We start from the raw sequence: 20,780 nt of genomic DNA, 5'->3' as shown, positions 1-20,780 counted from the left end.
GGCTACATGTGTGCCCTGTCCTTTCGCCTGTGTGTGTAGCGTGTGTCGTGGGTTATTTGGTTATTTGCCGGGGGCTGTGCTCAGTGCCAAGTGGGACACCGAGGTAAATGAGGCGGGGGTGAGGGCTCAGACTTGCATGTGTGTGTACGTGGGTGCATATGGGTGTCGTGTGTGATGCTGTGTTCATGCAGGCACACGTGTGTGTGTGTGTGCAGAGGAGTGGGCCAGCCCCAGGCTGTGTCCCAGGATGCCCGGGTTAGACCAGGGGCTGGACTGCTCGCGTGCCTGTCCTTCCCTCTCCTTTCCTCTCTCTCTTTCTCCCCACCCCTCTCCCTCTGCCTGTCTCTCTGTTTCTCCCTCTCTCCCTGTTTCTCTCTCTCTCCCTCTCTCCCCCTCCCTCTCTCTCCCTCTTTCTCTCTCTTTCACACACACACACACACACACACACACACACACACTCTTACATACTCACCCTCAGCCAGGCGTGGGGTGGGGACTCCTCCCCCCAGCTCCCTGATGGGAGGCCAGAGAGGCTGGAAAAGGCAGGCAGGCTTTGGCGGCCAACACGGCGGCAGTCTCGGCCCCAGCGTGGAGTTGGAATAAACAAGTGAGTCAGCGGCAGATGGAGCTGACAGCCCCACGCACGTGTGTGCATACACGCAGGCACACGCATTCCGCGCCCAGATGCCAGCGCGCCTTCCCCGGCGTGTGCTGTAGTGAGATGGGTGGAGAGCAGACTCCAGAGGGACCAGCTGGGAGTTCTGTCCCCTCTGTCACTTCCTGAGGAGACGGCGTGGGGCCAGCATGTGTGCCTTCCTCTCTGCATGTGTGTCCGTGTGAGTGGGTGCGTGTGGCATGTCCCTCTCCATGGACCTCAGTGTCTCCGTGTCTGTACTGCGGGGCCTCCGTGCTCCAGCACCCCACCTGGGCCTGGATTCAGGGACGCCAGTCTGGCCTTGGAGTGGAGGGCAAGGCCTGGGCAGCTTCCCCACCTGCCATCTCCTGACCGACAGCTTTTTCCTACAGAACAATGCCCAGCGCCTTGGGGTCTCCCAGTCTACCCACTCGCTTACCACCCCCGTGGTTTCCGTGGCAACGCCAAGTTTACTCAGCCAGGGCCTCCCCTTCTCCTCCATGCCTACCGCCTACAACACAGGTGAGTGTCCCTGGGCTGTGAGCTGTGTGAGAAGGGACCAGACAGGGAACGGAGAGGTTCTCTGAGGGACACCCCAGTCTGAGGAAGGCTTTTGATTTGGGGGAGCCCCCACCTGGTTAAGGTTGGCAGATTTAGCCAATAGAAACATAGACTGCCCAGTTCAATCTGAATTTCAGATAAAACAATGAAAAATAAATAATGGTTTCATCTGAAATTCAGATTGAACTGGGGATCCCTTATTTTTAATACAGCACCTAGTGGAGAAAGCAGGCCCTGGCCTTAGGGAGCCTCCCGTCGGAGGAGCCAGGCCAGGGGTATGCTGGTAGGTGCCTCGGGCCACCAGGGTTAGGGCGTGGGGAGGGGACATGGCCAGTGCAGCGAGGCTTCCTAGAGGAGGATGAGGGAACAGAGACAGAAGAGACAGGGAGGCTGAGCGGGCCACAGAGAGGACTTGTCCAGGTTCCTGGGAAGGCCGTGGGACTCCAGAGTGGGGGTCTCTCGCCCCGACGCTGGCTGGTGGTGCCTGGTGGACTGATGGGGGCCAGGAGGACGAAGTTTGGGGGGAGGGAGCTGAAGGCAGAGTCACTGGGACACAGGGGAGGTGTCTCTAGGTAGAAGGATTCAGGCAGGACACTCAGTGCCCAGCCGTTCTGGGTCCCCAGGGCTGCCCTGGCCTGTGCCACCCACTCACACTGTCCCAGGAACAGTCTGTGACACTGTCAGCCGTCCTTGCCTGCGTTCCAAGCTGCTGTGTCAGGAAGGGCTGCCCAAGGGGAAAGCGCCCGTCATCCTGTTTCAAAGCACGTATGGGGCTGGAGAGCCTGGGCTGTTACCTGCCGAGGAGCCCTCTGCCGTCCCCAGGTCCTCGCACCTCCAGGGAGCTTGTGTTAGGGCTGTTCTGTGATGACCTCAGACTAGACCGAGAGATCCCCCTACTTCTCCCCGCCCCCAAAGCCCCATTCCAGAACTGAATCACACTGGGTCCCGGACCCCAATGCAGGTACCCCCAGAACCCAGACCTGTGTGTAGCAAGGCCCCTTGGGGCAGGAAGGAAAGCTGCAAGAACTGCCTCAGGTGGACGGGCCGGGCCCTGGCATATGCGTCTGCACAATCCTTTGTCCACACGTGCACCCACTCCCAGGTCGTTATGTCCTCGGGCAGCTTCAGATGGCCGCACGCCTGGGCCCAGTCTGCTCATCTGTGAGAGCTGTGGGCGGACAGGCGGCCTCGGAGGCTCATCCAGCCCTGCCACTGGGGCTCAGGACCCCCCCCCCTCCCCCCCCCCGGAAAAGCCGGCTCCCTGAGGGCAGGCGGGGTGGTTGCAGAGGGCACGCAGACCACTTTTCAGGAGCTGTTGTTTTGGGGGAATCAGTGCCATGGTGGTGGTTTTCTGCCATCTTCTCGCGCCCCTGCCACTTTGTGAGTGAGGAGGGAGGTTCAGGGGTGTCTGGTGCGCAGCAGGCCAGACTTTAGTCTCTGTAGTGTGAAAGCCGGTGGGGACGCTGGGCCTGCCCCTGGGGCCTCCCGGGAAGTGTGTGGCCTTCCTCATATCCTCTCAGCAGCCAGGGGCTCCAGTCCCTCCTGCTGCGGGAAGTTTAAACAGCAGGTGTTTTCAGGTGACTCCAGGTACGTAAACAAAAGCCCAGCAAACATCTTGCTGTTTAGTTGTTCACTGGTTATAGCCCTTGGCCCTAGTTTGTGTTCTGGCTGGGGGTGATTTGGCTTTGGCAGTGTCTCGGGTAAGGGACAGGCCTGGCCCCTTGTTGACACTGGCTGCAGAGGTCTGGCTCTGGTCACTCTTGGAGGGGCCGAGCCAGCTGCCAGGTGGCCTGCAGGCCGACTTGCTCTTGTCTCGGAGGAAACGAGCGTCCAGGTGGATGGAGTGGGAGTGTCCTGGGCAGGTGGGAGCCTGGGAGTTGAGTTTCAGCCATTCACTCATGAGGGACAGGACAGGCGGGAGGCACTGTCTGGGCTGCCTTCCTTCTCTGTCACACGAATGTTGGGAGTAGTCGGCCCCAGGGGCCCTTGCTCTGCTTTTTAAATACAAGAATCTGAAGGCCAGAGGCCAGTGGGGACTGGCCATCGCTGGGGTGAGATACGGACGTGATAGGGAGATCGAGGATCGTCCCAGCCCTGCCACTGGCTCTCTCGTGAACTGGGCAAGCTCCTCACACTGGAGGCTGCAGTTGCCTCATTCAGAAATTAGTAACAAGTAGATCCTGGACTATTTATTGTGTCCATCCTGGTGCAGCAGGATGCACCAGCTTCTCCCCTCGCAGTGCTCTGGGGTTTGGCCCAGCGGCTCCATCCCCAGCTGCTCCGGGTCCTGTGTGGACAGGCCTGGGAGACTGGGGACTTTGCAGAAGTGTGGTGGCAATTTAATGGCAGTTTGCTTGGGACTAGGCTTTCCAGACGGGAATTCCCGCCAATTCTCAGGAATGTTTTTTGCTTTCCCGTTCCCGAATCCCGAGATATAAACTGTTTTCTGTTCTCCAAGATGAATCGTTTTGACAAAGTGATGGCCAATACTACAAACTACCTGGGTTCAAGGAGCCGATTTTCCCGATTTCCTGACCAACTTTTCTCAGGATTTGCGAATGGGAAAGCGAAAAACATTCCTGAGAATGGGCGGAATTCCCACCTGGAAACCCTACAGGGGCTGGGTACTTCACCTGGGCCTCCTCTGTCTTGGAAAGGCGCTTGAACGTACTAGCCCCTCCCTGCTTTCTTTTAAATTGAGGTTCTAAAAGTGATGCTTCCACATGGTCAAAAACAACAACAGTGCAACACTGCTTGCTGTAAAGACCGCCCGTCTTCATCCTGTTGAAAGTGTTGCTCACGGCTGTTAGATTTGCAGCTCTTGACCTGGGAACACCGCCTCGCGGATGATTTGCCGCCTCGTGGATGATTCGCGTCTGTCATCAGCGGCTCCCGGAGCCTCCGCACCCCCCCCAGGCGCACCCTCACTTTGTCCCCCTCCCCCCCACCCTGGCAGATTACCAGCTGACCAGCGCGGAGCTCTCCTCCTTACCAGCCTTCAGTTCACCTGGGGGACTGTCACTAGGCAACGTCACCGCTGTCACTGCCTGGCCACAGCCACCACAGCCCCAGCAGCCGCCCCAGCCGCCTCCCCAGCAGCCGCCCCAGCAACCGCCCCAGCAGCCACCCCAGCAACCTCACCTGGTCCCCGTGTCTCTCAGCAACTTAATGTGAGTCCCCGGGACCCACAGTCTGCATGTGTTCGGGGAGGGAGAGCTGAGGGGCCGGGAGAGCGGGGCCTCCTGAGAACTGGGCTCCCGTAAGGGTGTCGTCTCAGTGGACAGCACGGGAGGCACAGTGACAGCCCTGGTGTCCTCTGTACAGGCCTGGGAGACCCAGCCAGCCAAGGGTGGGGCTGGGGCGGCTGGTGGCAGAAGACGACATGGCAGAGAAGGAACTAATGTGACTTGTCCCCTTCTGCCCTTCACTTGGCCTCTGTCCCCGTCCACTTATCTCTCCCTCCCCCTCATACCCCCACCCTGTGTTCTCACCCTCTGTCTGTCTCCCTCTCTCCTGTTTCTGCCCCTGTGTCCCATCCCTGTTGCCTTCTGCAGCCCTGGCAGCCCCTTGCCCCACGTGGGCGCTGCCCTCACGGTCACCACCCACCCCCATATCAGCATCAAGTCGGAACCGGTGTCCCCCAGCCGAGAGCGCAGCCCTGCGCCTCCCCCTCAGGCTGTTTTCCCAGCTACCCGCCCTGAGCCCGGCGACGGTCTCAGCAGCCCGGCTGGGGGCTCCTATGAGACGGGGGACCGCGATGACGGCCGGGGGGACTTCGGGCCCACGCTGGGCCTGCTGCGTCCGGCCCCGGAGCCTGAGGCCGAGGGCTCGGCTGTGAAGCGGATGCGGCTGGATACCTGGGTACTGTAGCATCACCCTCCTGCCTGCCAGTGTCGCCTCGCGGGGCTGCCCGGTGTGCCCCCAGCTGTCTTAGGTCCCGCCCTCAGCCCTCCGGGGACAGGACTGACACCCTGTACCCCCACCAAAGGCCCGTCTCCTTCCCTTCCTCCAGCATCAGCCCATCTGCTCGATGATGTCCTCCCCTCAGAGCTGGCCCTGCCACCAGAGTCCTGCCCCTCCAGGGAGAGGGAAATGGGGGGCACGAACCCTGTAGCCTGAGCCACCCCCTCACACCCCCTTCTCCATCTCCTCTCTTCACAGACATTAAAGTGACGGTCCCCACCCCCCTCTCAGCCTCCCTGATGAAGAGTTGACAATCTCACCGCCCACCCCCTGTCCTGGGCTCCTCCCGCTCGACCCCCACTTCCTCTCTTGTGCTCCGTGTCCTGTCGACGGTTACATTTGTGTATAATTATTATTATATTATTATTAATATTATATTTTTTTTAATTTGGATTCTCGCTTTGGAGGGGGGATGCTCCCATCCCCTCTTTCTGCACCCCTGCCATTTTCACTGGCCGGGGGAGCTCTTTTTTGCGGGCAGGGGGGATACTTTGCACGTTGTACACATATGCTGCAGGAGGGGTGGGGGCCCGAGAGGCGTCTGGGAAAGGACAGGTGCCGAGTCCTGCATGCGGAGCCCTCCCACCCCATCCCCCAGACAGAGGGAAATAACCAAAAAAACTACCAAACAACAAAACCCTTACAATAGACTGAAACCCCAAAGTCGGCTGGCGTGACGGTGGGTTTGTTTCAGGGCAAAGCGAGGCAGGGGCTCTGGAAAGGGTCTCTGCGTCTGGGCTGTCCCGTGGCCTCAGGCACAGGGGGCAGAATACCCATGCCTGGCCTCCACACGCCCCTGCACATGCACGATGCGTCCTCACTGCGTCTTGTGTGAGCTGCACCCCCAAGTGGGGGGGGTGCTGGCTGAGCTTTGGGGCTGGGAAGGCTGCCTGGGAATCTGAGGCTGGGGGAGGTCGGAGGTGGGGGCCCCTCTGAAGCCCCTTTCTGGAGAGAAAGAGCCATGACGAGAGAGCTGAGAAGGGACAGAGGACGAGCCAGGAGTGAGTGGGGTCCCCTCCCTTTCCCAGCGTTTTCTCTAAGATACACAGTGCAATAGCTCCCTTCCCCTCAGTGACACCAGCCCTGTCAAGCTGGCCATAAGCGGGGGGACTGGGGACAGGAGCTGGAGTGAGGTGGCTCAGTGGGAGCCGGCCTCGCCCGGGCAGGTGTGAGCGAGGGGACTGGCTCTGCCCTGCACGTACACGTCCCTGAGGAGTGCACGTGGGATGGGGCGAGCATGGGAGGGGCCTGGAGGTCCGCAGGCCTGCCTCCCGTGTCTCCTGCTGGGCCCTCTCCCAGCCCCCCAGCTCCTTCGCTGCCACCTCACCTCCCTGCGCGTCCCCTCATTGTCTCGCTACCTCCTGTCCCTGCACCAGGCCCCGCACCTTCCCTCTTGGCTACTGTAACTGTAAATAGCAACCTTTGGAAACCGTTAGCAGTGTAACAGTCCAGGAAACTGTTTTTTTGTTGTTGTTGTATTGATATGAAATGAGATTCTATTTTTGTCAAAGTATATTGTAATAATAATGACTCAAACGGCCGTACTGTACAGATGAGGTTCTTCTGCTGTTGTCCTTGCTCCCCCCCCCCCTCCAGTCTGCCCCTCTCTGCCGCCTCCCCAGGTCCTGCGACCTCGGGCTGGATGACAGCAAAGTGGAGGGGCTGGCCCCCAGCCTGTGACCCACACCACCCTCCCCCAGGGGCCTGGCGTCTGCCCCTCCTTCATGGAAACCCAGCTCCTCTGCCCAAGGGCCGCAGGACTCCCTTGGGGTTTCACCCTGGTGGGAAAGCAGAGTGGACTAGGCCCATTTGGGGGCAGGTGACTCTTTGCCTGCCTCTCTGACCCAGCCGCTGGCAGTATTCTGACACGACGCAGGGGGCGTGGGGCCGCACGTGGGCCTGCGTGTTCCTAAGGGCCCTGCTGTTGTATGTCTGAGTGTCCCTGTGCATGGGCGCGTGTGTGCACGCGTGTTTGCATGGATCTCTGAGCCCCTCAGGCCATGTGCATGAATCCTCGTGTGAATCGAGCTCTGAGGGCGTCTGCGTGCGTGTGCTGCCTGGGTGTGTTTGCACAGGGACAGGTGGCTGCTGCAGCCACTCACCCTGGCTTCCAGCCCCATCACCCTCCTCCCTGAGCCCCCGTCCCTTCTTCCCCCCTCCTTCACCTGTTCTCACTCTCAGCTCCGATATTTTTGTCGTGCAGTCAGGAGGGAGCTGGCAGTCGGGCCTCTGCTTCTCCCCGCAGCCCTGCCTCTCCAGGCTTAGTGCAGATGTCCCCCCAGTGCCCCGACCTTTACACACAGCTCCCTCCTGGAGTGCCCTCTCTCGCAGCCCCGTCCTGCTTTCAGGGTGACACTCAGTTCCTCTCCCTCCTTGGTCAGTGAGCCATCCTCCTCACAGCTTAACCTCCACCTGCTGAAGGCCACACGGCATGTCTGGTCCTTCCTGCAGGTCCCGAGGGAGTTTCAAGGGTCAGTGAGACTTGATCAGGGCCTTGAAAGAAGACAGGATGTCGTCTTGTGTGTGTGTGTGTCCCAGAGCCTGCCCAGTAATGGTGAATGGCTGGATGGGTGAGTGACAGGTGCTCAATAAACGCTGAATGACCGGCCTTCCCTGCTCAGGCTATGCCTGCCACCAGCCTGTCCGCCTTTCTAGGCTGGGCTCGGCCACCATTAGCACAGGGTGGGGTGAGGCCCCTGCAGCTCACGGTGCAATATTAACCAGTTTTGCCCTCTGCCTGGCAGCGGCAACCCTGGCTTTTGATGACCATGTATGGGTGTGTGTGTCCCTTCTTCTCTATCCCTGGGGGCAAGGGGTGGTCTGCGAATGAACATGTGACATTTCTGCAATTCACTGTCCCAAGATTTCTGCTGGCCGGCCAGATGAGGGTCCCTGGGAACCCAGACCTCAAGCGGGGGCTGCATTTCTTCTTCCTCTCACAAGCCAAATTTGCCTCCACCCACTCCTTCCTCCAAGACCGTGCCGTGGCAGAGTCCTCACGGTGCCCCGGCCCTCCCCAGGCTCAGGCTTCCCACAGCTTTCGGGGACAGTGGGCACAGAGCCCCCCCCCCCCCGCCGCAGTGATCCCTGGCCCCCCCGCCCCCCCCCCCACCGTGGACAGGAAGGATGTGATGCACCTTCTCTTGCTGATTATTTATTTGTTTGGAGAGACAGAAATGATGTAAAAGTGTATCTAGAAATATCTCTATCTATATATTTTTAACTGACTCTGCAATCCCCTGGGGTGGGGTGGGGGTGGATTTAGGCTTTCACAGCAGGGAGGGGACCTGGAGCCTGGGAACTCCTCTCCTCCCCTCGGCCACCTCTCCACCCCTAAACACTTGGTAGAAGGAATGGGATTTGTATTGGGGAGGGGGGGCTGGAATGTTCCGGGAGAATCTGGATTCTCTCTGTCTTCCCTGTTCAAGTCCCAGAGGGAGGGGGGGGACAGGCCACAGAGGTGCCCCACCCCCAAGCCCGACAATCACCCACACTCCTGCGGCTCCCCCTGCGTGTGCGCAGGGCGGGTCCACGTGTGTGGCGGTCAATTTGTTTTCAATATTTCTTTTCGTGCTGTATGGTGATGCTTTCTTAGTATTCTACACAATAAGAAAAGACAAAGTCCTTGAGATTCTTATGAGTTTTGTTTGAAAACTCTTTCACTATATTTGTTGTGAAGAGGTTTACTATTAAAAGGAAAAGAATACACGTTTCTGATACTTTGGCTCGGGGTCTGGTTTCTTCGGTGCGGTCAGTCGGCGGAGGGCAGGTGGGACAGTGTCACCTACCAGGTGACAGGCTTGGTGGTGGCCTGCGGCCAGGCACTTCCAGGTACCTGAGGTGGAGTTTCAGGTGAGAACTTTGGGGCTGTCAGAAGCAGAGGCAGCCCCAGGACTAGGGAAGGTTGTCCCGTAGGAGGGATCCTGGGAGGAGAAAGACAAAACACCTCAGGGCCAGGTCAGAACAGGGCGCTGTGTGGTGAGCCCGGGCAGTGTTGGGACCCACAGCTCACTCCCCCAGGGGCATCAGCCCTCCTCTCCTCACACATCCCACAGGGCCCCCCACCTGGTGTTCTGAGGGCAGGTGGCTCTTACCCTCCTCCCGCACCCTGCACAGCTGTGCTGTGGGCAGGTGCAGGGCTCACTGCTAACAGGTTTGGCCACCCAGGTGCCGCAGAGGCAGATGGAGCGTGAGGGGCCCAAAGACAGGCCTACAGATGCTGGAGATGCACATGGTTAACTCTGGTCGCTGCAAACGCAGCTGGCTGCACAAGTGCGTGGGGCAGTCACATCCACACTGCCTTGGGTTTCCTCACCTGCAGCATGCGGCCATCGGCTTCCCTCCCGGGTCCCTGCAGACCTCACCTGCTGCTCCCTCAGCTGGAGCAGAGATGGGTGAGCTGAGCAGGAAGGGCTTGGGAAGACACTGTCTCTCCTGCCGGCTGCCTGCGGTGGCAGCTCCTGGGTGGCACCCAGTTACCCAGCCTGGTTCTCACGCCCTTGTGTGGTCCTCATCTCAAATCATGGCTGGTAAGTATGACCAACAAAACACGGCAGAAGTGACGGTGTGTGATTTCTGAGACTAAGTCATGGCTTCCTGTCTGTCTCTCTCTCTCTCTCTCTGGGGGATGCCAGCAGGACACTTAGGCCGCTCTGTGGGGGGACCCATGTGACAACTGAGGCCTCCCAACAACAGCCATCTGAGTGAGGGCCTCCTGTCCTCTGTCCTTAGTTTCCCAGCTCCCCAGATGTTGTGACGGGGGAACCACAGTGTGACGTGCACTGCAGTTCACCCACGAGGTGACAGAACGGCCCTGACCTAGCACCAAATCCTGAGCCAGACCTCTCTCCTTTGCCCAGCTTGTCGCTGCTCCTCACACCTTGTGGCGCGCCGCTCTGCGGGCATCGCCCGAGTCCTGGCTGGGCATGGCGATTGCCCACAGCTACTCTCAGTTCCCTTCCTGGATGCACGGGAGACTATTTCCGGTCTCTGCAGTCAGTCGAGCAGGATCTCTGGACTAGTTCTGGCCAGTGGATGCGAGTGGGAAGTGATGTGTGTCACCTCCGAAATAGAGCTGGTACCTGGTTCTCCGAGTGCTCCTTCAAGTTGTGGGAACCGTGGAAGCACGTGGAAGTGGCCTGGGTCACAGAGCCGCCTACGGACCTTGTGACTAGAAAATGAGTGTGTGCTGAGCCAGGGACTTGGGTCTGGTGTCTGCAGCAGAAGTATCCAGTCCTGAGCGATGGCGCGTCCACTCACGCTTGGACGGCCTCGAAGCCTCGTCTGCTGTGTGCCCCTGTGGTGAGCTCCAGGTCTCTGCGCTTGACATAGCCGCTGGTTCAGCTCCTATGTCTGCCACTTACCAGCCGTGTGGCCTCGGGCAGTCGTGATCTCCCCGAGCCGCTGTTTCATTGACTATCGAACGAGGAATTGCCTGTTTCCTGTAACGCCTGCCTCCTTCTCTAGTCCGTCCTCCCATTTTTGGGCAGCTCTGATCAATCATCTAAGACATCAGGGCTCTCCACGCCCACCGCATAGAGTCCACGCTCCTCAGCCTGACTCCCAGGCCCTTCAAAGAAGCAACACGTCTTCTCCAGACAGTCCGTTGTGTCTCTGGCTACACATCCCTTGGGCTCCAGGCTGGTCAGGCAGCCCACTCCATTCCTGGACAGGCCCTTTGTATCTCTGCTCATGCCATCCTGTTTGACATGCAGCAAACGTGCATTAAGCCCCTACTCTATGTAAAACCCTTTGTTAGGCACTGGGGATGCAGAGAGGCTCTGACAAGTCTAGTTGGGGACAGAGCCAAGGGAACCAGCCATTGACACTTGAGTCAGCAGTCTGTGTTGTGTCACATCAGACAGATATGAGTGGTCTGTGGGACCAGCGACGAGGCACACCCAAATCCCAGTCGGTGCAGGTCAGGGAGGCTTCTTAGAGGGGGTGTTCGAGCTGGGGTTTGAAGCCTTGGAGTTTCCTGTGCAAATGAGGGCAAGGAAGGCATTCCTGACAGCCGGAAGGGCATGAGATCTGGAGAAGGAACTGCACTCACTCAGGAGGCCCAGTACTGTGGTGATCAAAGGCACAGCAGAGGAAGCTGAAGAGGCAGGCGGCGGCCTCCTCAGGAAGGGCCTTGACTGTCATAATTTAGACTTCATTGTGCAGACGTCTGGTCAGCAAAGGATTTAGGTGGAGGACGGACTTGATCAGATTTGCATTTCAGAAAGCCCCCCGTACAAGCTCCCTCTGACAGTCCTGCTGAGAACGGTGGAAGGACCGGAAAATTGAGGCTGGGTCAGGATCCTTTACAAGTGAGAGGGTGAATTTTGTCCATGTGTAGAGGAAGACGAACAGAACTTGGCAACTGCCTGGGGAAGGCAGAGGGGGAAGGAACGGGAGGACGGCCCATGGCTCCCAAACTCGTGCTTGGACGACTGACTGGATGGGGTGCTGTGACTGCAGGCAGGGCCCCCAGGTATCTTGTGAGACGTCCGCCCGGAGAGAACCGTGACCTCTCCATGCCTCAGCTGCTTCCTGTGTAACAAGGGTTGCTGTGAAATTTAAATACATGGTACACAGCAATGACTGCAAACCATTCCTGACCCATCATAAGAGCTCGGTAAGAGTTATTTTTGTTACTGCTACTTATCAAAGACATGAAACTAGACCAGCTTACTTAGGTAAGACGAGGTCTATGGGCAAAAAAACTGCACTATCCCGTTTCTATCTTTTGAGGCCTTTCCTAACATTTAAGGTTTCACTCTGTCAAACTTCTCCTTATTTCCCCGTCCTACCCAGCTGGCGGTGTTCTCTACTGAGGTGTTAGCCATCTGCCCTTCTTTCCAGCACCTGCATCGTTCTGCCTGAAAATGTGGGTACTAGTTTCTATCTTCTCTCTACGACTGGACTGAAAGCTCCTTTAAAAAACACCCTGCCTCCTGCCTTCTTGTGCCTCTCTCAGTGCCTGGGACACATTAAATGTTCAGTGAGACCAAAACGAGACAATGCACGCGAACGTGCACTTTGTCAAGCATGGAGTACTACCAACCCGGAGGATTTCTTTTTTTTTTTTCTTCAAGGGCGTGGTGACTTTCTGCAGCTTCTGTTCTCCTTTCCAGCTCCCGGGGCTGAGAGGGAGTGTGGGTTCCATTTCTCTGGGCTTAGCTATCAGTCTACTGAAGAAGTGGCACCTACTGGGCTCCTTCCCCCCCCCAGCCCCCCCCAGGTGGTTCTTGTGAGGCAGGAAGGGTGGCACGTGATTGTTCCAGCTAAGGAGGCCAGGCCAGTTCCCTGTACCTCACGTTCTTCTGACTCACCCCTCAGTCCCATGGGCTGACTAACTTTTCCAGCCTTGTGATTGTGGAAACTTGTTTCAGGAACAGCTAACGGATGTGAAAGGGACATAAGGTGACCCCACCCCAGGCTCCAAAGTGGCTCTTACTGGAGCCCACACAGGATGCTTGTTTCTCTTCACAGACTCAAATCATTGTGTTACTGCCAGGCTAAGGGGTACGTCTGCTTCTTAAGGCCAGACACCCCGTGTCTATTTTCCAGTTGGTAAACTTGAGGCCCCAAAGGAAGAGGTGGCTCTCGGGTTCTTCCCACAGCGCTTCCCGCAGTTCCTGGCTAGTTCTATTCTAGGTCAGGTCAGCCTGGGGGCCCAGGATTCATTGCTTCCAGTTGGACTGACTTGCATTTAACCATCCCCCCCCCCCACACACACAGCCCCACTTTGCTTTGTGCGCCTTTCCACGTGTTTACAGCTCCTGGGCCTCGCTCGGGCAGTTTGGTCTCGTAAAAGTGCGGTCTCCGCCTTCGCAGCGTGGCCGCCCAGAGTCACTCCTATTTACTGCGCATCGGCCTCCACGTGCCCAGTAAAAGCGGTGACGACACCCTGGGCCCGAAGGCAGGGAAGGGCCCCTCCTACCGGGAAGCTCGCCGCCCGCCAAGTCCCGCCCTCACGTGACCGCGGCGCCAGTCCTCGCCCGTCACTGCCCTCAGCCGGGAGCGGAGGCTGCCGCCCAATCCGTGCGCTGCCAGCCGGGGCCGGGCGGGGACCGCGGAGCCGCTCAGGGTTCGGGAAGAGAAAAATTTCCATCTAAGGAGAAGTCGGGAGGCGGAAGACAACAAAGCACTTGTCTAACCTGTCCCTCCAGCCCGTGAGCTCCCACGGAAGCAGAGGTCACCGTGCCAAAGCGCCTCGGCGGGGTCTGGCACACAGTAGGTGCTCACTACGTTGACTGGCGCCCACCCCGCGGACGCTGCCAGAAGCAGAGTTGACCCCGCCGTCCTTCCCACCAGCCCCTTTACTCCCATTCGCTCGCTCCCCATGTCATGGAAAAGGGCGACCGTTCTGCAGCTGGCGAGCCGACGCTTGCAAGCCCGCTGCCCGCGCCCCGGCCACACTCCGCCACCGCTCGGCCCGCACCTGCGTGGGGGCGGACAAAGACCCAAACCCACCCCCAGCGCCCCACCCCCGCCGCCGCCGGGCAGGAAGTGGATCTTGCGGCTCATTCTATTGGCTCCTCTAATGACGGATGGGAGCGTCAGCCAACCGCGGCCTGGGCGAGACGCATGCGTACACAAAAGATTGAGCCCCCACATGGGGAAAAACAGCCCTGCGGACGAAGTCTGGCTGGGTCTCAGCCGGGCCCGCAGGAGGCGCGCGTGCGTGGCTGTCACCGCTCCCTCCCGGCCCGACGCGAGGGGCAGATGGCGCCCTCTGGCCTGTTGGCCCTGTTCCCAGACGTCTGGCCTCGGTCAGCACTGCACACCTCTGACCCGGCGCTGTCTGGACGGTCCCAAGGAATGGACGAGTCCCGGTCCCTGCCCTCAGCGGGGACACGACCGTCCCCAAACACAGCCAGAGAGCCATTAGCCCTAGGGGAGCCGTGGGCCGACAGTAACGTGAATATCAAGTTGGGGATGATGCTTCTCAGTCCACCAAGTGTTACATCCGTTATCTCGGGAGTTCCTCGCAAAACCCTTTATGTAAAGAAGCGGAGGCTCGGGACGCGAGGGCCCTGCCCGTGAGGGTGTGACGGGCACCCAACCCAGGCCGCCCCGCTCCCTGTGCGCGCTCTCCTGCCTCGATAAGCTCCCCGCCTGCTCTCCGAGGAGGCTGTGTCTCATTGAGGTGATGGTACTTCAGACAGAGGGAAAGCGAAGGTACAGTTTCAGGCCCCCCCAGCCCCCCGTTTTTTAAATGGACAATGAGTGCTAAGGGAGCTCAGAGCAGGAAAGAACTTGGGGCTCTTGGGAGCTGAAAAGGCTGCGTGAAGAAAGCTGAAGCTGCAAAGTATATACGCGGATTGGATACACCTTAGGAACATAACACTGAACGGAAAAGGAAATCCCAGAACACCCCAAACATTTGAAATGTGTGTAAATGTCAAAAAAAACAAGCAAAATTTAAAACTATAGTGTTTACACGTGTCTGATAAAACGTTTTGAAAAGCAGAGGAGTGATCAATGCAAAACTGATTAGTTACCTTGCAGAGCGCGTGGGGGTGGGGTGGGGAAGAACGGTGGGTGCCCTTGGTAAGAAGTTAGTGGGTTAAAAGGTGATTTATGGGTATTTCATGATATTTTATATCCCACAGAACAATTATTCTTTTGTACGTATAAAATATAATTTAAAAGATGATAGTACAATCACCTCCCCGCCGCCAAAAATAAATATGTGTCACATAGTTGGAGAGACGGGAGAAAGGCTTACTTATATTATGCTTGGTTTCCAGAGCATTTCTACACATTTTATCACTTGATCCCCAGAACAACCCTTCAAGATGTGGTGTCCATGTTAGAGAACAGCAGATGCAGCTAGAAGTTACTGAAGGCCAGTGAACGAAGACAGGAAAGGCTGAAACGCAGAAGGACGGTGGGGCGCCCTGTGCAGCGAAACCTCCAGTGTCCCGAGCACTGCTTCTGAAACAGAGGGACAGTAGACAGTTGTTGAGTGGCGAGCGACGACCTACTAATCATGTGGGTGTCCCCTAGTGAAACAGGCCCCCTCTGGGACTAGCTGAGCCCCCTGCACAGCAAGTGGGCATCGTGGGAACAGAAGTACAAAGAAGTGATTCTCTCTCTGGGTGAAGGCAGAGTATAGATCACCTCTGAGGTTCTTTTCAACATTAAGGCTCTATGAGTTTTTTCAGACTGAAGACAAAACCAGTATTAAGATACGAAGGCACGCCACCGGGGTGGTGGAAGAGGTCACCAAAGAAAGGCAGGCCTTTCCGAATGTCTCAACATTTGGAAGTTAATAGGACCTATTGCCAGAATAGGAATGAGGTGTGTGGAATGTCGTCGTGTGTGACTACAGGATGTTGACCCATCCCAGCTGGGAGAATGGTTCTGCTACTGACCAGGGCAAACCAGGTAGAAGGCGGACATTCATTTAGAAATGCCTGGCAGGTAGACGACAATGCAGACCAGTGCTCGGGAGAAATACGGCCTGAAGGCGCCCTGAGGGGTAAGAGAGAGAACACTGGAGTTGGAGTTCGGAGACCTGGTTTCTAGACCTGGCCTTGACTTGAAGTCACTTTGGATAAGTCACTTAACCCGTGAGAGACTCTTTCCTCATAAGTTAAAGATCATATACACACAACAAGAACGAAAAAGGAGAATGCGCCCTACCCCCATCTCAAGATCTAGTGAAATCTACTCATCTGGTTAAATATACAGCTGTCCGCACCTGGAACTTTGTTTTCCTCTGTTGTCCCATAATATTATGTTCTTTCTCCATTATAGAACTCACCCCGTTTTCCTCTGTGTGCTTGTGCTGGATGGAAGTGAGTCCCTGAGGGAAGGAACTTTGTCTTACTCCAGTTCATGTCTCCCAGTGACTCGCACAGAGTAGGAGCTCAGTATGTCTTAGAATTGCACCGAACTGTGTGGTGAGCCAGAAGCAGCTCTGTTTGATCTCTCTGAGACCTACCTGTCCTTATTTGTAAATTAAGGCAGTTATCTTTGAAGTTCTTTTGAGTTACAGAATTCTGTTATCCAGCCATGTTCTAAGAGGGTTGAACTTGCTGATCTCCAAATTTCTCTCCAACTTCCCTGTTCGGTGATCTTATAACATTGAGTTGCACGCGATCTCATAGAAGTGATAGTTGAACAAGTTCTCAAAAGGAAAATGTGGAGAAGATTGAGAACAGAAGTGACACCGCGTTCTCCAGTACAAGAAAGAGAAGCCTTTGAAAGTGACAGAGGGGTCAGTCCAAGAAGCAGGAGAAATGTTAGTGGCAGGGGTGACACGTTCAGATGCTGGCGGAGCCGGGCAGGTACAGCACGTGAGTGAGGTGGCCCTGCAGGAAGTGTCAGGACTGGTGGTGGCCAGAGAGGCCACAGCCCATCTAAAGAAGTCAGATCCTGCATTGGGCAAGTTTGGCAGCGCAGGGAAGAAAAATCAAGCAGGAGGTACTGGAGACGATAGTGCCAATTACCGTCCTTAAGTCTGAGAAAATCCTGGCATGTGTGTAAGTGAAGGGGCCCGAACCAGCGGCATGAGAGGTGCTGAAAATGCCCGAGAAAGAGAAGTCAGAGAGTGCATAGTCGGAGATGATGGTAGAGGTGAGAAACCAGCCAGGGGAAGGGACTGGCTGGCCTTTCCAGGCAAGTGACCAGTCTCCTTCTCTGAAGCAGGCAGAAGGCGTAAAGGCGTGACTCATAATTATATACAGATCCTCAAGGTGCGGAAGGCACCCTGTGTGTTTTCTCAGGGACATGGCACGGTCACATGTCCAGGGACGGGTGGTGCAGCAGAGCTCCGGAACTAGATGGTAGGCGATCTCAGAGGCACTGTTCTTCACCGGCTTCCAGTCTGTGTATCCCGCCTCCTGTGCTGTGGTCACACAGCAGCCTAGCTGTCTGTCCCACCCAACCTTTCCCTAAGGAAAGAAGAAGTTGTGGGACTGTGCCTCTCTGGGATTGAGTTTATAATATCCTGAGTCTCTCCATCTGGTCTTCAAGAGAAGGGTCTGCAGTCAACGACAAGTAAGATTCCTCGCGGGAGGGACAACTCAAGCCAGACGGACCCCGTTGAGACCCCAATGAGCTGTTATAAGAAATAATAAAAAGCAGCCCTGCCCCTCCTTCCTCTTGTTCTTGTGGGAAGCTGCTGCTGGCCTCTGCTACTCCCTCTCCCCTTATTGTGAGAGAGGCCCATTAGAGCGATAAGATCTAGCTCTTTCTGCTCAGCTCATGGGACAGTTTCACTGCGAGAGACTCTCTCCCCCAGGGTGGTGCATACCGCACCTTAGTCATCTTGGGACGACATGCTTCAGCTGCTTTGGGACAAATAATTGGGTATTGAAATCATTTTTTTGAATTGGTGTAGGATTTTCACAGACCCTGCCTCTAATCATGTGATGCTCATTGTTTGTAATCAATAAATACTGTCAGTGACCCGATTCAGGGCTCCAGTCTCTTGAGGCTGCGAGTCCCTTGGTCCTCTGTGATTTAACTGTATATGAGTCTCTGTCTCTTTATTATGGTTTAACCCTCGCCTTCCCAGGCTTGTGTTGTGCAGGTCGCAACACTGTGCAACACATCCCTGGGCATTTCCAGGTTCAATTGAACGAGAACTCAGTGTCCTCAGGACTGAAACTGTTCATGACTCCCACGGTCCTGATCCTAGCTAGTGGTGACCGTACTTTCCCAGTTGCTCAGACACATCTCTCTGTCTCTCTCTTTCTCTCTGATTCTCTCTCCCTCTTTCTTCCCCCACCTCTGATTCTCTCCTTCTCTCCTTCTCCAAATGTGTGTGTGTGTGTATGTCTGTGTGTATGAAGGTATTTAAAAGGACAGGAACATACTTATATTTTATGTATTAGGTTTTCTTTTTCATTTACTAAATCATGATCATTTTATCACGTCAGTAAATACTTTTCTACATTTTTAGTGGCTGCATAGTATTGTCTCCTACACATGTACTCTGTTCTACTGTCTTGTTGAAAATCCTGTTTCCTTTTTGCATCACAAATAGCACTGAACATATCTGTACATTTCTTTGATTTCCTGAGATTGAATACTGAGAACTGAGCGTGGAGGGCCAAGGGGTACGCACATTTGAAAAGCTTTTACTACATGATGCCTAATTGGCCTTCCAGAAGCATTGGACCAGCATTCATTTGCCTGTACCTTTGCCAACATTGAATCTTACTCATTTTCATTGTTGCTGATTTGATCAATTATCGCTGACCCTCCAATTCTCAGCCCCTGACTTCCCGCTAAACCCTCCATCCTTCCCTCTGCGTATTCCCAGGTCTCCTCTGGGACACACAAGTCGCTGGAAAGGCAGAGGGGGAGCGATGCTGAGTTTCTCACAGGGATGGTTCTCGGTCTTCCGCACTTTCTAGCCCCACTTTTGCCGCTCTTGTGCACAGTGGTTTGTCTTGTGTGACTTCACCCTGCCTCCCTCTGTCCTTAAATTCCTGTCTCTAGGAGGGGGTTTTCCTCGCTCGTTGACGCCGCACATGGCCCCGGCCCTTCCCGCGTCCCCGACAGTGTTTGTCTCCTGCCAGCGCCTTCTCCCATTAATAGAGTATTAGCATCTTCCCTTTGGCAACAAATGTCCTTAAATCTCTCTTCCACAAGAGAAAAATGGAGTTCCATCACCCCTTTTATCCTCTCAAACTCCTGCCTTCTTCTCTCCTTCCTGCTCCATCACACTTCTCCAAAGAGAAGTCGAGAGGTGTCTGTCAACTCTCATTACCTCTGTTCCAGCCCAAGTCCCCAGCGGCCACAAAGCCACATTGAAAGCCTTGGTCTCTGTCCTCTGTCTCACTTCCCCACAGCCCATGACGCAGGCCCATGCCCTCCATCTGTCCTGTCCTGATGCTGTGTCCTTCCGGGGCTGCGTGATTCCTCCCTGGCCTGGTTTTCCCCTCTCAGCCCCGTGTCTGTGAGCTTGCACCCCTCTAATTGTGTGCCCTGGCCTCCTCTCTTCCTGTCCCCTCTCTTTGGGTTTCCTCACCTACTTCTGTGGCCTCGGTGATCCATGCATTGATGGTTCACAGCCTCTCTCTCAAATTCCAGACGCTAATGACCTAGTTGCCTGCTAGACAGCTGTAGCGGGACAGGGATGTGAGTCCTGAGATCCGACACGTCCCAAACTGAGTCTGTTAACTGACAGCTCTGCCCCTCCCTCCACGTTTCCCATGTCAGTTACGGCGCTTGCATCCTTCCGGTTGTCGTGTTCAAAACCCACAAGCCAGCAGCTGCCATGTACTGGGTACCTGCCGTGTGCCAGGTGCTTTTCACACAGAGTCAAATCCTGTCCTCCCACAAAAGTCGTGTCAGGCAGGTTTGCTCTTGTCATTATGAGGAAACTACTAGAAAGTGGTGGTGTTCAAGGAGTCTAGTTAGTGCTAAAGTCTGTGCGGTATTTCACGCCGTGATCTCTTCCTTCCTGCTCCTCTGTGCGTATCCAGCAGGCCCCCGGGTCCCGGCACATCTCCCTCCTCTCTGCGTACCCACCCCAACTCCTGAGGACAGGTTCTGCTCTTCGTGCCTGCAAATTAGCAAAGCTTCCTCAACCATAATGGCCAGATTTCATCATGAAGCATGGTTTGAAACATGCCACGCCTTGCAGATAGAAACCCTGAATGGTTCTTGGCGCTGAATGGACTGGAAACCCTTCAGCTTGGCATCCAAGGCCCGACCCTCTGATGCAAGCCTTCCATCCGGCCAGTGCCCTTTGGGAACCTGTGCCCCACGGAGCCGGGACGAGCCTCCCACAGGCCCTGCACCCCACATCTTTGTTCTTGCTTCCCTCTGTAACTCCCGTTCTTCCTTACCCCCGATATGGGGCTGCTGAAACCCTACCCACACGTAAAGCCCAGTTCACAAGCCACCTCCTCCATAAACCCTCCAGCTCCTCTGAGGACGCGGTCGGCTGTACCCTCCGCCGCCAGCCATAGCCGTCTTTGCCTTTTCTTTCCATTCTTTCCCTTATCTCAGAGACGGTGTTGTAAACGTGTGTCCCCACTCCTCTCTTCTATTCTCAGAGGATACGGACCAGCCATCTTTGCTTCTCCCACACGACCCCACTGGACTGTCTGCAATGGGCCCGTGCTGTGAATCAACTTTAGTTTGACTCAGTCGAACCAATCAACCACTTGGTCCATTCCTGTTACTCCTGCGACGTCTGCATCCCAGGCTCCGCTGTGCTGTTTCCGAATGAAATTGCCAGAAGAGAGATGGTTTTTCCCATCGCATTCTGACATAAGTGGCCTTCACCTCCTTTGCCCAGTCAGTCTGTTCCGAGTGGGTGGCAGGAGGCCGTGTCCGGGCTTGGGACTCAGCAACACTGGGGCGAGGCCCCCCCACGCACCACTCCCGTGACTCCGTGGGGCGGGCGGGCTGCTTTACCTGGCAGAGTGTCTGTGAAACTTACCTCACAGAGTTTTCAGGAGTCGATATTATGCAAGTGAAGCCCCCAGAACAGTGCCTGGCAAAGACTGGGGCTTAATAAATGTTGGGTATTGTCGTCAGTGAAGGAATCCGTGAAACGCACTCCAGATGGGTTATATCTGTTGACACTTAGTGGATGGGCCGCCCTTATGGACACTCGCCTTGTGCAGACGAGGTGACACTGTAAGAGTGTGGCCTGGGCCCC

The 20,780-nt window shown here is 56.1% G+C and overlaps 1 protein-coding gene across 4 annotated transcripts in view; it reads left to right on the top strand.

Moving 5' to 3' along the window:
• The window catches only part of MEF2D (myocyte enhancer factor 2D), a 30,138-nt gene extending 21,261 nt beyond the window's left edge, over positions 1–8,877 (top strand). For all 4 annotated transcript variants that reach the window (XM_074318998.2, XM_074319000.2, XM_074318997.2 and 1 more), the window contains 4 exons: positions 1,027–1,156; positions 4,152–4,365; positions 4,750–5,056; positions 5,357–8,877. In XM_074318998.2, coding sequence (XP_074175099.2) covers positions 1,027–1,156; positions 4,152–4,365; positions 4,750–5,056; positions 5,357–5,368 — 663 coding nt within the window. In that variant the 3' untranslated portion in view covers positions 5,369–8,877. The remainder of the gene's footprint in view (positions 1–1,026; positions 1,157–4,151; positions 4,366–4,749; positions 5,057–5,356) is intronic.
• The last annotated feature ends 11,903 nt before the right edge of the window (positions 8,878–20,780 follow it).

Source organism: Rhinolophus sinicus, chromosome 7 (genome assembly GCF_057876585.1).
Source record: "Rhinolophus sinicus isolate RSI-liver-muscle chromosome 7, RSI-T2T, whole genome shotgun sequence".
In the NCBI taxonomy this organism is placed as follows: Eukaryota; Metazoa; Chordata; class Mammalia; order Chiroptera; family Rhinolophidae; genus Rhinolophus; species Rhinolophus sinicus.
This window is presented reverse-complemented; position numbering and strand designations above follow the sequence as displayed.